General features: G+C 40.5%; 1 protein-coding gene across 2 annotated transcripts; it reads left to right on the top strand.

Annotated features, from left to right (window-relative positions):
• The first annotated feature begins 959 nt into the window (after positions 1-959).
• Positions 960-15,994, top strand: LOC113032241 (NLR family CARD domain-containing protein 3-like). 2 transcript variants are annotated; one of them, XM_026185024.1, is made up of 17 exons: positions 960-1,382; positions 1,491-1,599; positions 1,706-1,828; positions 1,907-2,017; positions 2,296-2,367; positions 2,473-2,604; positions 2,725-2,796; positions 3,033-3,140; positions 3,510-3,594; positions 3,716-3,929; positions 6,189-7,992; positions 8,099-8,272; positions 8,485-8,658; positions 13,719-13,892; positions 14,153-14,323; positions 14,436-14,482; positions 14,642-15,994. In XM_026185024.1, exons 2-17 carry the CDS (start codon positions 1,517-1,519, stop codon positions 15,223-15,225), a joined length of 4,128 nt encoding a protein of 1,375 aa, XP_026040809.1. In that variant the 5' UTR covers positions 960-1,382; positions 1,491-1,516; the 3' UTR covers positions 15,226-15,994. The 2 variants fall into 2 exon arrangements, with proteins under 2 accessions (XP_026040809.1, XP_026040819.1); XM_026185034.1 differs by lacking the exon at positions 8,485-8,658.
• Positions 15,995-17,324: the final 1,330 nt, after the last annotated feature.

Genomic DNA, 17,324 nt, shown 5'->3' with positions numbered 1-17,324 from the left:
CAGTTTATGGTTTTTGACTTGACCAGTAATATTCATGCAGTGTTGCTTTGATTGTGGCACAGATGCTCATGCATGTAGTTAAAAAAAATATATTATTAGTTTATATTATTAGTTATTATATTTGTCTCACTTCAAGCAATAATGGGTTCATAAATTCTTGCTTTGACCTGGCTGACAGGCAGTGGGGGGAGCAAGAGAATTTTAATAGGGGCTGGCAGCCTGAGATTATTACTGATACAGCACAGAGACACATAAAACAAATCTGTAATATTATTTAAAACATAAAAACAGATTTTCCTTTAATGTGGACTCAGGTCAAGTGGATACAAGCGGACGAGATCGCGGATACAAGCGGCAGAAATAAGCTTCCCCCGAAGGGTGGCTGGCCTCTCCCTTAGAGATAGGGTGAGAAGTTCGGCCATCCGGGAGGAGCTCAGAGTAGAGCAGCTGCTGCTCCACATCGAAAGGAGCCAGCTGAGGTGGTTCGGGCATCTGACAAGGATGCCCCCTGGGCGCCTCCTGGGTGAGGTCTTCCAGGCATGCCCCACCGGGAGGAGGCCCCGGGGCAGACCCAGGACACGCTGGAGAGATTATATCTCTCGGCTGGCCTGGGAACGCCTTGGAGTTCCCCCAGATAAGCTGGAGGAGGTGGCTGGGGAAAGGGAGGTCTGGGCCTCTTTGCTTAGGCTGCTGCCCCCGCGACCCGGCCTCGGATAAAGCGGATGAAGATGGATGGATGGATGGTGGACTCAGGTCTGGTAGGATACAGCACTTAGTTGTTTTGGGTGTTGGTGTTAGTGTGGCAGACGCAAAGTTCAAGGAGAAGAGACGATTTGTCTGCTTGACTGACAAATAAAACCGGTGAAACTATGAGACACACTTTGACTTATTGTGGCTGCAAAATTTTAAATTTTGTGGGGTTTTTTTTTTTTTTTTTTTTTTTATCCTTCCCTCTCTGTAACTTCTGCCTTCATTTTTAATGCACGTCTCAGGAGTTTGCTGTGGACACTGAGAAGAATAGTAGCACGTGGAACAAAAGGAAAACATTTCTACACTGTGAAGTGTTTGGTCAAACTGAGGCACTCGGTATAAACTGTAGGCAAAAAGTTTCATTTTTAAAGTTATGAACAAACTTTGATGGAGTGACATGAAGCACAGTAAAGTAGCTCTTTTTTATGTTTTTGTGGATGAATTTCTTGGCCCATTTAAAAATCCTGCCTATCCTGCCCACTCCAGCCTAGCAGGGGGCAGTATTGCTCCTACATGTTTAAAAGAATAAAAGAAGAGTCGTAGCAGCCTGCAGTGACGTCATCGCTTCCTGGTTATTATTTACTTTCATTTTATGTCTTTGTGAAGCTGCAGATGATTGTCTCCGTGTAGAGGTGAGTAAGGCCTACGGTTCACTGCTGGGCTCTGACTCTGATTTGCTTCACTCAGAGCGGTGAGTTTGTGACACTCAGAATGAGGAGAAATCTTTTTTTTTTCTGCAGGTTTCTGTGCTTCAGCTGACTCTGTGATGTCGCTGTGTGAGAACAAAGTGGAGCTTCCTCCTCCCTCTAAAGCCACTCTGTGTGGAGACGAGATCACCAAAGCTCAGAGGTCAGATGACTTTCTTTACTGCCAGGGACTCTTCTGCATGCTACAGCTCTGCATTTAAATCACTGCACCATCATTTTTATTCACATGTAAAACTGTGTGTGTGAAGCCCAGAGAAGCAGCACAGACCCCACACAGCCCACCGTGAACCTGAACCCAACTGTATGTCCGTGATGAGCGACCAATCAAATGAGCGCTATATTGATTTCCAACAAGGAGCACAGGAAACAAAGTGAGTTTTTGTCAGCATTAAAACTTAACAGTTACGCTGAATATGTGACCTTTGAAACATTTATCAATATTTTATCAGGATACGTCAGAGAAAACAATCTCCTAAACCTGAACTCGTCTGTGTGTCTACGATGAGCAGCAGCTCAAATGAGCGATATATTGATTTCAAACAAGCACCAGTGGAGACAAGGTGAGTTGTTTAAATTTAAATTTATTTAGGCCAAAAATCTATCAAATCTACCTGCCCTTTGTGGAAAAAGTACTTTCTCCTAAACCTAATAACTGGTTGTGCCACCCTTGGCAGCGTAGACTGCAGTCAAGTGTGTGCCAGAAACATGTAAATTTTACAAAGAAAAGGAGGCAAATACTTTTCAAACCACTGTATTTATTTATTATATTATTTTAATCTGTGACAGTTAAACTGAATTTGTGACCTTTGATACATTTCCTATTGTTCCCCGGACCCAGCTGTGTGTCAATGATGAGCGACCAGTCCAATGAGCGACATATTGACTTCAAACAAGGATCACAAGACACAAAGTGAGTTGTTGTCAGCATTAAAACTTAACAATTTATTCTCTATTAAAATGTTTTACAGTTAAGCTGAATGTGTGACCTTTGATACATTTACCGATATTTTATCAGGAAACATCGGAGAAAAAAATCTCCTAAACCTGAACCCGTCTGTGTGTCCACGATGAGCAGCAGCTCAAATGAGCGATATATTGATTTCAGCCGAGATACAGAGAACAGTCAGAACCTGCCTGCTAATGAAGGGTAAGGATGGAAAGCTACCAGAAATATTTAACTGGACTTTAGCAAATAAAACATTTTAACCAGGAGTTAATTAACTTCATGCTGTTCATTATAATTATGTGTTTTCTTGCCCATATGCAGCTGGTTATCCTTCATAAAGAACTGGATCATGGATGCGATCGTGAATTTATTACAAAGATTATTTGTGAAACAGTAAGTCGTTGCATTACATCTTACTAATTATTCACTGTTTTTGTCTCTATAGAGCTGCAAGGAGACGAAGCATGTGGTTGAGAATGTTGTGACTAAAAGAAACCTGAACATAGAGATGTAGTGGTAGCACATCTGTCCACCAAGCCAGACATCAGCTGTTTACAATAACATCTGTCACTCACTGCAGCCAAGGGGCATCTTTTCTTCTTCATTTAACCTTATCTGCTGTTATTCAGGTTACAACAGATACCAGCATCTTCTGAACCTGATTCATCAGCACCCACAACGTGCGATGAATCTGTTCTTCATAACTCCAGCGATGAACTCGACTCTGTTAACGAGGCGTAAGTACTTCAGGATGATAGTGAAAACTGAATACTAGCGCTCATCTTAGTGAAACGTTGAAGTTTCCAGTATAACCAGTCGGAGAACCTAAAGAGGAGCAGTAGGAGGTTGTAGATGACTTGCTTCAGAGAACTTCAGAAGTTTACAGTGAAGGAGGGGGAGTTAGTGCAAGCTGTTAGGACTAGACCCAGCTGAGGATGCTAAAAGCTACAGAAACCTGTTAATTCTTAAAAGCTTCAGCATCACTCACTGCTCACAGTCACTCACATTCACTGTTTGAGACCAAATGTTACTAGATGGACCTTTGCCTTGTGGTTGTTTTTGTGTGAACAGATATGATGGGAGCTAATTTTTCCCAATTCTTCCAGATTTGACGAGGAAAGTACAGAGGCTCCAAGTGATCAGCCTGCCCAGCAGCATCAATCACATCCGGACTCAGTCTTTATCTTTATGGTGTGTACAACAACTTCTTTTACATGTGTTTTATTCTCAGTCATCTCCATGCTGCACTTGTGTCTGATGGTCATTGTGATGATTTAAATCTGGTTTCATTAATTGTTATATCCTGTTCAAGCTGCTGGAGGACAACATTATCACTTTTGTGAAAAATGAGCTGAAGAAGATCCAGAAGGTGTTGTTTCCAGATAACTCAGAGAGTCAGATGGAGGAAGAGATGCTGCTGGGGGGCGAGGGTGAAGAACACAAGAACAGAGAGGCATTGGTGAAGCTCGCCCTGCATTTCCTGAGGAAAATGGAACAGAACGGCATGGCTGACTATCTGCAGAACAGTAAGTAAAATGAGCCTGATCAGTAAATGTGACAGATCATTGCAGTCATTTATCAGTGTTTTCATGGATGAGCAGTTGACAGAAATTGCACATTGTACTATATTTGATCTGTTTGGGTGCAATTATTTAAAAATTCAGTTCCTGAACCATATACCGATTCTGTCTTTTATTTAGAAAATTCCTCACTTAGCACATTAGCACTCATCACATTAGCAGTTTTGGTCCTAACCCCCCCCCACAAAAAAACCTAATAACTGATTTTTGTGAGTGTAGAAATTCTTAAATAGGGCTGTGCAATATCATATTGTCTATGGTAAATATAAGTTAGTATGTGATAAAAGGGTCGCATCATGATATAATTTCTACAGCAATGCAATTTAAGTTCCCTAGTGCATGAGACAAACCCAGGCATGTCTGCAAACTGTCAGCATCTAATAGCAATATAGTACCAAAGAAACAACGCTGCCCAAAAAATAACAAAGGAACAGGTTAATTCAACTTCTGGGGATTGTTTCAACTGCTTTGATGTTCAAGAAATAACAACAGGTGTACTAGAAGGGGAACAATGAGGCAACACCCAAAAGGTGGAGAAACTGACATTTTTCTCTCCTCATCCTTTCTGATGTTTTCTTTTTTCACTGGTTTTGGATTTGGCTGGGGTCAGCGTCACTGGTGGTCCATATCCAGACCATTCAGAGACCTCCTATGCACTGAGTGGTCTTAGTTTTTTCACTAACTATGGCTGCCCCTCTCTGAACCTGGTCTCAGTTTTTAGTTTACTTCCTGTTAAAAGTGATTTTTTCCTTCCTACAGTCACCAAGTTGTTGCTCAAGGGGGCCGTTTGATTGTTGGAGTTTTCTCTGTATTATTGTAGGGTCTTTACCTTACAGTATAAAACAGGGGTGGGCAACTCCAGGCCTCGAGGGCCGGTGTCCTGCAGGTTTTAGATGTGTCCTTGATCCAACACAGCTGAATCAAATGGCTAAATTACCTCTTCAACATGTCTTGTAGTTCTCCAGAGGCCTAGTAATAAACTAATCCTTTAATTCAGGTGGGTTGAACCAGGGTGATATCTAAAACCTGCAGGACACTAGCCCTCGAGGCCTGGATTTGCCCACCCCTGGTATAAAATATAAAGCGCCTTGAGGTGACTACTGTTGTGTTTGGCACTGTATAAATAAAATTAAACTGCTTGGCGGGACATGGGCCCCCTGGCACTGTTGGGCCCCTGCTGCGGGGTGGATGGCACTTGGGTCTCGGGTCTGTGTGCCTGGAGCTCAGACTGCTCTGGTGGAGCCTGCGGGGCTCTCCTCTGCTCTTCTCTGAGTAGGGGTTGCGGTTGTCCCTGCAATGGCTGTCCTCGGGCTCAGGCTCTCTCTCCCTCTCCTTCTGTTAACTTTTTGACAGTTTCTCTTTCTTGTTATGTAAAATATGTTTCATAATGTGATATTATTGTGCAGTTCCTAAAGAATTACCAGTTTTAGTTACTTTAGGTGTTGTTAAAATAAAGTATTTAGCAGTTGTTTTATACTGAAATTTCCAGTGAAAACACTACCTGAGCTACATTTATGCTTACGTGTCACTACTATTGCGCTGCTGCTGCTGGTACCTTGTTTCAGTAGATTTAGACTTCAAATTAGGTGGTCTATAATTGGTTACAGTAACACATTAAAAAAGAAGGATATGAAATGTCCTTTATTTACTTGCACTTATAAATTGCGCTGCCTGCAAGGATCAATAAAATGTTCAGTATCTTTTTTTAAGGAGTTTTGTCACATGACACCATGCAGAGGTTGCTCAAGTGTCATCCACCACATTGGACTTGAATCACAGTTGCTATGGAAAAATGTGAAAATAACCTAGGTTACACTCTCATTCCCAAAATAGGAACTGAACATTTTAGATTAAATGAGAATCTCTTCTAAGTGTATCCAATAACACTAAACGAACAAGAAATTATACTACACTGTTTTTTTGGGGTTTTTTTTTTTTCAAATTCGTTTTTTTTTTTTACTTTAATTCTTAAATTACTGGTTCATTTACTCTTTTATTGATAACAAGAGAAGAACCATAACAGCATATTCTGTTGTACTTCATTATATTTCTGCTACCTTCTGAATTCTTCTGCCATTATTATCCCAAGATGGGAAAATAACAGCACCTACTGTTCACAAGGCATATACAGTACTGTTACAACTGTAAACTTTGTGCTTTTATTTGGTAGATTTTTGCTCACTGATGCAATTTCTGTCCATTTAGAACTTTTTGCTCCACAATGTCAACGTAAACTTAAAAGTAATCTGAAGAAGAAGTCCCAGTGTGTGTTTGAGGGGATCGCTAAAGCAGGAAACCCAACCCTTCTGAATCAGATCTACACTGAGCTCTACATCACAGAGGGAGGGACTGCAGAAGTCAATAATGAACATGAGGTCAGACAGCTCACAACAGCATCCAGGAAGCCAGACAGATCAGAAACAACAATCAGACGAGAGGACATCTTTAAAAAGTCACCTGGAAGAGATGAACCAATCAGAACAGTGCTGACAAAAGGAGTGGCTGGCATTGGGAAAACAGTCTTAATTCAAAAGTTTACGCTAGACTGGGCTGAAGAACAAGCTAACCAGGACATCCAGTTTACATTTCCATTTACATTCAGAGAGCTGAATGTGTTGAAAGAGAAAAAGTTCAGCTTGGTGGGACTTGTTCATCACTTCTTTACTGAAACCAAAAAAGCAGGAATTTACTGGTTTGAACACTTCCAAGTTGTGTTCATCTTGGATGGTCTGGATGAGTGTCGACTTCCTCTGGACTTCCACCGCAGTGAAACTCTAACTGATATTACACAGTCCGCCTCAGTGGGTGTGCTTCTTACAAACCTCATCAGGGGGAAACTGCTTCCCTCCGCTCATGTCTGGATAACCACACGGCCTGCAGCAGCCAGTCAGATTCCTCCTGAGTTTGTTCAGATGGTGACAGAAGTCAGAGGGTTCACCGATGAACAGAAGGAGGAGTACTTCAGGAAGAGATTCAGAGATGAGGAACAGGCCAGCAGGATCATCTCCCACATCAAATCATCACGAAGCCTCCACATCATGTGCCATATCCCAGTCTTCTGCTGGATCACTGCTACTGTTCTGGAGAATATGTTGAAAACCAGAGAGGGAGGAATATTACCTAAGACTCTGACTGAGATGTACATCTATTTCCTGGTGGTTCAGTCCAAAGTAAGGAAGATCAAGTATGATGGTGGTGCTGAGACAGATTGTCACTGGGGTCCAGAAAGCAAGAAGATGATTGAATCTCTGGGAAAACTGGCTTTTGACCAGCTAGAGAAAGGAAACCTGATCTTTTATGAATCAGACCTGACGGAGTGTGGCATTGATATTAGAGCAGCCTCAGTGTGCTCAGGAGTGTTCACACAGATCTTTAAAGAGGAAAAGGGGCTATATCAGAACCCAGTGTTCTGCTTCATCCATCTGAGCGTTCAGGAGTTTCTGGCTGCTCTTCATGTCCATCTGGCCTTCATCAACTCTGGAGTCAGCGTGCTACCAGAGGAACAAACAGCATCTCAGACATCTGAAACGCCTAAAAATAAGATTGTAAAAACAGACTTCTACCAACGTGCTGTGGACAATGCTTTGCAGAGTCCAAATGGACACCTGGACTTGTTCCTCCGCTTCCTCCTGGGTCTTTCATTGCAGTCAAATCAGGATCTTCTAAAAGGCCTGCAGACACAGACAGAAAGCAGTTCAGAAACCAATCAAAAAACAGTCCAGTACATTAAGATGAAGATAAGTGAGAATCTGTCTGCAGAAAAAAGCATCAATCTGTTCCACTGTCTCAATGAACTGAATGACCGTTCTCTAGTGGAGGAGATCCAACAGTCCCTGAGTTCAAGAACCCTCTCTGTGGATAAACTGTCTACTGCCCAGTGGTCAGCTCTGGTCTTCATCTTACTGTCATCAGAAAATGATCTGGATGAGTTTGTCCTGAAGAAATACTCTGCTTCGGAGCAGGCTCTTCTGAGGCTGCTGCCAGTGATCAAAGCCTCCAAAAAAGCCATGTAAGTACACAGACAGGTACACATTTATTGAAAACAGGAAAGCAGCATTTCTTTTGTTTCAGTATTTAAAAATCTGTTTGTTTGTTTTTTCACATTCTGTTTTTAGACTGACTGACTGTAACCTCTCAAAGACAAGCTGTGAAGCTCTGACTTCAGTTCTCAGTAACCCAGTCTCTAGTCTGCTTGAGCTAGACCTGAGTAACAACATACTGCAGAATTCTGGGGTGAAAGCACTTTCTGTTGAACTGGGGAGCCCACACTGGAAACTGGAGACTCTAAGGTATGGATAAATAATATAAATAACTGATATGGTCAGATCAGACATGTAACAATCTTTAACCTGTGAAAAAACAGGTTATGGAATCACAATGAGTGTCATGTGTCCTCCCTCTTTCATCCCTAACTAAGCACCATCCTTTACAAATTTTTCAGCTCGGGATACTGAAAATAGAAAATGAAAATAAATTGGACTTGTGTTTTCTTGTTCGGCAGACTGTCAGGCTGTCAGATTACAGAGGATGGCTGTAGGTATCTTGTCTCAGCTCTCAACTCTAACCTTACCCACTTGAAAGAACTGGACTTGAGCTACAATAATCCAGGGGACTCAGGAGTACAACTGTTGTCAGATGCACTAGAGCATTCGTTACGAAAGTTAGAAACTCTGAGGTCAGTTCTTATGATTATTTTTAATTTTTCTCTTTTTGGTATCTTTGTTTCCTTTTTGAGGATTTTCAGTGTGTGCAAAAAACTCTGCTCTTTACATATTCAATTCAATTTTATTTATATAGCGCCAAATCACAACAGCAGTTGCCTCAAGGCACTTTATATTGTACAGTAGATACAGAGGAAAAACCCAACAATCATATGACCCCCTATGAGCAAGCACTCTGGCGACAGTGGAAAGGAAAAACTCCCTTTTAACAGGAAGAAACCTCCAGCAGAACCAGGCTCAGGGAGGGGCGGGGTCATCTGCTGCCACCGGTTGGGGTGAGAGAAGGAAGACATGATGAAATACATGCTGTGGAAGAGAGACAGAGGTTAATAACAGATATGATTCAATGCCGAGAGGTCTATTAACACATAGTGAGTGAGAAAGGTGACTGGAAAGGAAAACTCAGTGCATCATGGGAATCCCCCAGCAGCCTACGTCTATTGCAGCATAACTATGGGAGGATTCAGGGTCACCTGATCCAGCCCTAACTATATGCTTTAGCAAAAAGAAAAGTTTGAAGCCTAATCTTAAAAGTAGAGATAGTGTCTGTCTCCCGAATCCAAATTGGAAGCTGGTTCCACAGAAGAGGGGCCTGAAAACTGAAGGCTCCCCCTCCCGTTCTACTTTTAAATACTTTAGGAACAACAAGTAAGCCTGCAGTGTGAGAGCAAAGTGCTCTAATAGGGTAATATGGTACTACAAGGTCATTACGATAAGATGGGACCTGATTATTTAAGACCTTGTATGTGAGGAGCAGGATTTTGAATTCAATTCTGGATTTAACAGGAAGCCAATGAAGGGAAGCCAAAACAGGAGAAATCTGCTCTCTCTTTCTAGTCCCTGTCAGTACTCTTGCTGCAGCATTTTGGATTAACTGAAGGCTTTTCAGGGAGTTTTTTGGACATCCTGATAATAATGAATTGCAGTAGTCCAGCCTAGAAGTAATAAATGCATGAACTATTTTTTCAGCATCACCCTGAGACAGGATATTTCTAACTCTCGAGATGTTGTGCAAATGGAAGAAAGCAGTCTTACATATTTGTTTAATATGTGTATTGAAGGACATGTCTTGGTCAAAAACGACCCCAAGGTTCCTCACAGTGTTACTGGAGGCCAAGGTAATGCCATCTAGAGTAAGAATCTGGTTAGATATCACATTTTTAAGATTTTCAGGGCCAAGTAAAATGACCTCAGTTTTATCTGAATTAAGAAGCAGAAAGTTAGCGGCCATCCAGGTCTTTATGTCTTTAAGACATTCCCGCAGTTTAACTAATTGGTGTGTGTTATCTGACTTCATGGACAGATAGAGCTGGGTGTCATCAGCATAGCAGTGAAAATGTATGCTATGACTTCTGATGATGCTGCCTAAGGGAAGCATGTATAATGTAAACAGAATTGGTCCTAGCACTGAACCCTGTGGAACTCCATAACTGACCTTAGTGTGTGAAGAGGACTCTCCATTTACATGCACAAATTGGAGTCTATTAGATAGATATGATACAAACCACTGCAGCGCAGTACCTGAAATACCTACAGTGTGCTCTAATCGTGCTAATAGAATATTATGCTCAACAGTATCGAACGCTGCGCTGAGGTCTAGCAGGACAAGCGGAGAGATGAGTCCACTGTCAGAGGCCATAAGAAGATCATTTGTAACCTTCACTAAAGCTGTTTCTGTGCTGTGATGAGCTCTGAAACCTGATTGAAACTCTTCAAATAAGCCATTCCTCTGCAGATGATCTGTTAGCTGTTTGACAACTACTCTTTCGAGGATTTTTGATATGAAAGGAAGGTTGGAGATTGGCCTATAATTAGCTAAGACTGCTGGGTCTAGAGATGGCTTTTTAAGTAAGGGTTTAACTACTGCCAGCTTGAAGGCCTGTGGTACATAGCCGATTATTAGAGATGAGTTGATCATATTTAGGATTGAAGAATTAATTAATGGCAGGACTTCTTTGAGCAATTTTGTAGGAATGGGGGTCTAAAAGACATGTTGATGGTTTGGAGGAAGTAATTATTGAAGTTAACTCAGAAAGATCAATTGGAGAAAAAGAGTCTAACTTAACATCAATGGTACTAAGAGTAGCTGTAGATAATATTACATCTGCGGGATGATTATTGGTAATTTTTTCTCTAATGATAAAAATTTTATTTGTGAAGAAGTTCATGAAGTCATTACTAGTTAATGTTAAAGGGATGGTTGGCTCAACTTTTTGTTTTTGGAGCTCTGACTTTTTGTCAGCCTGGCTACAGTGCTGAAGAGAAACCTAGGGTTGTTCTTATTTTCTTCAATCAGTGATGAATAGTAAAATGTTCTGGCTTTGCGGAGGGCTTTCATATAAAGCAACAAACTATTTCTCCAGGCTAAATGATGATCCTTTAAATTTGTGACACGCCATTTCCTCTCTAGCTTACGAGTTATCTGCTTTAGGCTACGTGTTTGGGAACTATACCACAGAGTCAGGTACTTCTGATTTGAGATCTTAGTTTTCACAGGAGCTACAGTATCCAGAGTCGTACGTAGTGAGGAGGTAAAATTATTAACAAGATAATCGACCTCTGTTGGAGTAGCGTTCAGGTAGCTGCTCTGCTCTGTATTGGTACAGGGCATTGAAGATGATAACTGTAGGTGGATTATATTCTTAAACTTAGTTACAGCACTTTCAGAAAGACATCTACTGTGATAAAGTCTACTCTCCACTGCTGTGTAATCAATTATTGTAAATGTAAATGTTATCAGGAAATGATCAGACAGGAGAGGGTTTTCAGGAAACACTGTTAAATGTTCAGTTTCTATGCCATATGTTAAAACAAGATCTAGAGTGTGATTAAAGTGGTGGGTGGGTTCTTTTACATTTTGAGAGAAGCCAATTGAGTCTAATAACAGATTAAATGCCATGTTGAGGCTGTCACTTTTAGCATCTACATGATTGTTAAAATCACCCACAATAATTATGCTATCTGAGCTGAGCACTAAATCAGATAAAAAGTCTGAGAAATCAGACAGAAACTCTGTGTAAGGTCCAGGTGGACGATAGATGATAACAAGTAAGACTGGTTTCTGAGGTTTACAGCTGGGGTGGACGAGGCTAAGCATCAGGCTTTCAAATGAATTAAAAGTCTGTCTCAGTCTTTCGTTGATTGATAGGCTGGTGTGAAAAATTGCTGCCATACCGCCCCCTCTGCCTGTGCTTCGAGATTTCTGGTAGTTAGAATGACTCGGGGGTGTTGATTCATTTAAACTAACATAATCATCCTGCTGCAACCAGGTTTCTGTAAGGCAGAGTAAATCGATTTGCTGATCAATTATTAAGTCATGTACTAACAGAGACTTGGAGGAGAGAGACCTAATATTTAATAATCCACATTTCACTGTTTTACTCTTTGTTTCAGATGTGGATACTGTATTGTTCTTTCTTTGTGATTTTTTTATGTTTAAGTTGTTTATTGCTGGTTTTTAGTTTTTCGTCTGTTTGGGAGCTGACACAGTCTCAATGGAAATGGGGTTTTAGGGGGGTAACAGGAGGAGAGAAGCTGCAGAGAGACTGCAACTCTGCTTCCTGGTCCCAACTCTGGATAGTCATATTTTGGGGGGTTTAATAAATTTGTCCATATTTCTAGAAATGAGAACTGCTCCATCCAAAGTGGGATTAATGCCGTCTCTCCTAACAAGACCAGGTTTCCTCCAGAAGGTCTGCCAATTATCTATGAAGCCCACATCGTTTCTGGGACACCACTCAGACAGCCAGCAATTTAAGGAGAACATACGGCTAAACATGTCACTCCTGGTCTGATTGGGGAGGGGGAGTCTGACATTGCCACAGATTTTCATATAGCCACAGATTTATTGAAGGGGGGATGCCTTACAATATAAAGTGACTTGAGAACACTGTTGTTGTGATATGATGCTGTATAAATAAAACTGAATTAAATTGAATGTTGTGACTTTGAGGAATAGCTGTGGGAGTAAAACAGCACAGCAGAAAACTTTATCGATCCTTTAAAAGCAGATACAAGTACCAACATTTTTATATTTGGCCATCTGGAGCCATTTGAGTTACTTCATGATTGCTAATGGCATATAGAGCACTTAACCACAGTATACATGCTTGCATAAATCAAATATATTTATTCAATTTATGGGTACATGGTTTTCTTAATTCAGTTATTTATACAAGACATTATCTAAAAATTCTCTCAGTGCCTTTTAAATCACAAGGTATGAATTCTGAACTAGTGCTGTCCCCTGAAAAGTTCAGCTTACTGTGCTTTACCCTTACCTAATTTGATCCTGTGTAAGTTGTCTGGGATGTGATTTCAACAAAACATCTACCTGTATTTGTACATCACTATGACCCTCATAGAAAATTATGGGAAAAAATGTATTGTACAGTAGAGTTTGTAAATAATCTGAGCCTATTATTTACAAATAATCTGAGACTTTTAAAGTATCTGTATAAAAATGTATGATTTGACAGTAAGATAACTTAAAAGCCAATTTTGTTTTCTAATATGTTGCGCCAGACCCTAAACACTGCTCAAAATCTACTAAGGGATTCATGCAGAGGAACAAGTACAATGTTCTGGAATGGCCATCTCAGTCCCCAGACCTGAATATTATTGAAACTCTATGGTGTGACTGTCCATGCTCGGAAACCATCAAACCTGACTGAACTGGATATGTTTTGTAAAGACGAAAGGTCCAAAATACCTTCAACCAGAATCCAGACTCTCATTGGAGGCATTATTTCTGCAAAAGGAGGATCTACTAAATATTAATGTAATTTTTCTGTTGGGGTGCCCAAATTTATGCACCTGCCTAATTTAGTTTAAGTAACTATTGCACACTATTGCTGATCCAAACAACCAATGATTTATGAAGGAAAAACATGAAAATTATCAGGAGTGCCCAAACTTTTGCATACCACTGTAGTTGATAAGATTTTATGCTCATTTTTAGATTATTTGTTTATTCAAACCAATCATTGTGTCCTATTCATTATTGTCTTTTCAGACTGAGTGTCTGCAACCTGTCAGAAAAAAGCTGTGAAGCTCTTTCTCCAGCTCTCTCCTGCCAGTCATCGAGTCTGAGAGAGCTGGACCTGAATAACAACAACCTGAAGGATACAGGAGTGAAGGCACTGTCCACTGGACTGGAAAGTCAACACTGCAAACTGGAAACTCTCAGGTTAAGATTAGCCTCTGCAATCAGTATTTACACTGTGAATTAAGATGACTGTTTCTCTGCTTACATTGTTATATTATAATATTTATTTTTATTACGTTTTCTATTGGGACACCTGATTATTGGTTGAAGTTAATGGTCTGGATTATAATTAAAGAAACAAAATGTGATGATAATAATCAGCTTAATTAAATGATAGATCACAGTACGTCAGCGTTTTGTTGCTTTATTAGCTTATCCAGCCTCATTTTGTGTGCCTCCAGGCTTTCGGGCTGCTTGATCACAAAGGATGGCTGTGCTTCTCTGGCCTCAGCTCTGAACTCCAACACCTCTCATCTGAAAGTGCTGGACTTGAGTTACAATCATCCAGAGGATGCAGGAGTAGAGCTTCAGACTGGAGTAAAGGATCAACGCTGGAAACTGGAAAACCTAAGGTCGATGAGATGACATTATTGTTAATGACTGAGCACAATGGGTGTTGATACACTGGATGTAATTTCTGTTTTTGCATGTTGAAAGATATGGTGCTGATATTTGTCATTTCAGGGTGGAACCTGCTGGAGCAGAGTGGTTGAAACCAGGATTGAAGAAGTGTAAGTGTTTTGTTTTTTTAATTCATAAAGATAAAACAGTAAATATTAAGCTGTCTTTATATTTTGGTGTCATTCTCTTAAGATTATCACTGATATTGTGAAGTGTTAAAGGAACAGCTGGTAGATTAACTCCAGCTGCATTGTCTCTTTTCTTGACAGATCTCTCTAAACTTACAGTCAACACAAATACAATAAACAAAAATCTCAAACTGTCTATGAATAACATGAAGGTGACACATACGAGAAACAACTTCATATATCCCGATCATGCTGACAGATTTGTTGACTGGTGTCAGCTGCTGTGTAAAGATGTTTTACATGGTCGGTGTTACTGGGAGGTGGAGTGGACAGGTGAGGTTGACATATCAGTAAGTTACAGAGGAATTGCAAGGAAAGGAGAACGAAAAAACTGCAGATTTGGAGAGAATCCTCAGTCCTGGAGTCTGGACTGCTCTAATGCCCGCGGCTACACTGTGTATCACAATCAGAGAATATCAGTCATTCACCCCTCATCCTCCTTGTCCCGTTCCTGTGGCCCTAAGCGAGTAGCAGTGTATGTGGACTGTCCTGCTGGCACTCTGTCCTTCTACAATGTCTCCAGTGACTCTCTGATCCACCTCCACACCTTCAACACCACATTCACTGAACCTCTTTATCCTGGCTTTGGAGTCTGGCACCATTCATGTGGTTCCTCAGTGCGCCTGTGTTCTGTGCAGGTAGAAGTATCTCCTTCTGTTAGATAAGCTGTGTAACTGCAGATGCACAGACAAATCTGTAGGCTCTCATGGACTCAGAATCACGTTTAACGTCTACATGAGGGATTTCTTAAGAATTTAAAGATTGTGTCTCATTATTGCAGTGATTCTGTAACTTCTGAGTGTCTTTAGTGTCTTATGTGAACAATTCTGACCTGCCTGGTTGTTTAAAGATAGATGTCTTTCATGTTCACTCTCACTTTTTGTTTGAATATTTGGAGCATCTGTGTATGTTTTATAGTTTCACTTTTTTTTTTCTCTGAAATGAGACAAAATCAAAAACGTAAACTTTGAAGACCAAATGAAACTTTAAACGTTTATTTTACAACACTAGTTTATGTACATAGTATACATGCAGTATTATATAATTGATATAGAAGGGTGTGTTGTAGATATGTATAAATCATTTTAATTAGTATTAGAGGGGAAAAAAAACAACTCTTGAAATACACCTTCTGTCTTTGTGCTGTCTTGTTAGCACAACTGGTATTAGAAACAGACAACTCTGGAACGTATGTCGTTTTGTATTCAACACAAAGTGGGTTTCCTTGCCACCAGCAAGTTTCAAACAGTTGTTCACTGGTGTTACGGCCTTAGCTGGGCCTCCTCCTGAAGGTGCCTGTGTGGGCGTGTCACACTACCTCTTCTGCCTGAGGTGCCACCTTTCCCTTTTACACAGCTGACTCACGTCAGTAATTAAGGAGATTTAAGCCCAGGGAAAGGTGAGCTCTGGGCCAGAGTGCCGTTGCAGCTAGTGAGCTGTGCGTGTTTGTAGCTAGTGAGCTGTGTGTGTGTTTGTGAGTGGTTACAGCTAGTGAGCTGTGTTATTGTGGTTTGCAGCTAGTGAGCTGCTCTCCTTCTTTTTGGCTTACGTTTTACTTTATTGACCAATGCCTGAGTTTTGTTTTTCTTAAATGGTGATAGCGGCTTGTCCGTCTCTTTTAGTTGAGTTTGAAAGGGAACTTTAATAAAACTCTTTGATTTAACCCTTTTGCCTCCTTGACTCCTTTTTCTGACCCGGTCACTTTTTGTTACTTTCCCCTCACCGCCTAGACCCCTCAGGGGAACGTAACACTGGCACAAACTGCTCAATCCAGAAAAACTAAAACTTTGTGAAATTCACCTCAAATATAAATGTGTTTGTATGGATTTGAATATTGCAAACAGAAATAATGTCCCAGGTTGAAGCTGAGTTGTTGTTAGCAATAAAAGACTACTTGCATAAATACACTGACATCTCAATGCAATAAAGGTTTCTTTAAAAAAGAAAAAAGTGAGTTAAATCACTTTTTTTTTTTTGTAAATTCAATTGCTTTATTGCAATTATAGGACAAAACTCCAAAAACAAACTTGCAAAAAAACAAGCTGAAACTAAAACTAAACTCTAAGAAACCTGGAGACAAGAGACTAGGAGCACAGAGGGAAACACACACAGCATGAGGGGGTGACACAACACTGACAGAGAGAAAGACAGGGCTAAAATACACTGAGGGATAACAAGGGAATGGGACACAGGAGGAGAGCACAGCTGGGACTTATCACACTTGATGAGACTTTTTTTTTTTTTTTTTTTTTTTTTTTTTGCCTGTCCCCTTTGGCTCTTTTGCCATCAGAATTATTGTCTAAAGGCAAAGAAAGATGCCCAACGGATTTACTTTGCCAAATGGACCATCCCAGCCTTGCTGTAATGGTCTATTTGATTCACCTTTTGTTTATTTTATTTTCACTTGCTAAATACGGGACAGACTTGACTGGGGAAAAGAAAGGGGAGAAAGAAAGAGGGAAAGAAAAACAGCGGGGAAGAGGGACGGGGATAAAGGGCAAAAAACAAAAACCAACAAAATAAGCAGACAAAAAAAATACATATAACAATCACCTGGATCACCTGTTGAGAAAGAAAAAAGAAAAGCAGAAGAAAAAAAAAAGAGCAACATAATAAACAACATCACGATGATCTATGTGATTATAACAGTAAATATTAAACATCATTGTGCAGCACGTAAGATCGACAGCGCACAGTGTGCTTTGAGGTAGGAGCCACAAAGGGTGTAGTTTGTGTGTGTGAGCACCCATGTGTACACCTGTGA

Source organism: Astatotilapia calliptera, chromosome 2 (assembly GCF_900246225.1).
Source record: "Astatotilapia calliptera chromosome 2, fAstCal1.2, whole genome shotgun sequence".
NCBI classification, from domain to species: domain Eukaryota; kingdom Metazoa; phylum Chordata; class Actinopteri; order Cichliformes; family Cichlidae; genus Astatotilapia; species Astatotilapia calliptera.
This window is presented reverse-complemented; position numbering and strand designations above follow the sequence as displayed.

Bases quoted from the DNA above. Each gene is read 5' to 3' on its own strand.
- LOC113032241 (XM_026185024.1), top strand. From the start codon at position 1,517: ATGTCGCTGTGTGAGAACAAAGTGGAGCTTCCTCCTCCCTCTAAAGCC. The intron at 13,893-14,152 runs GTTAAGATTAGC...GTGTGCCTCCAG, and splicing joins TGCAAACTGGAAACTCTCAG to GCTTTCGGGCTGCTTGATCA. The intron at 14,324-14,435 runs GTCGATGAGATG...TTGTCATTTCAG, and splicing joins TGGAAACTGGAAAACCTAAG to GGTGGAACCTGCTGGAGCAG.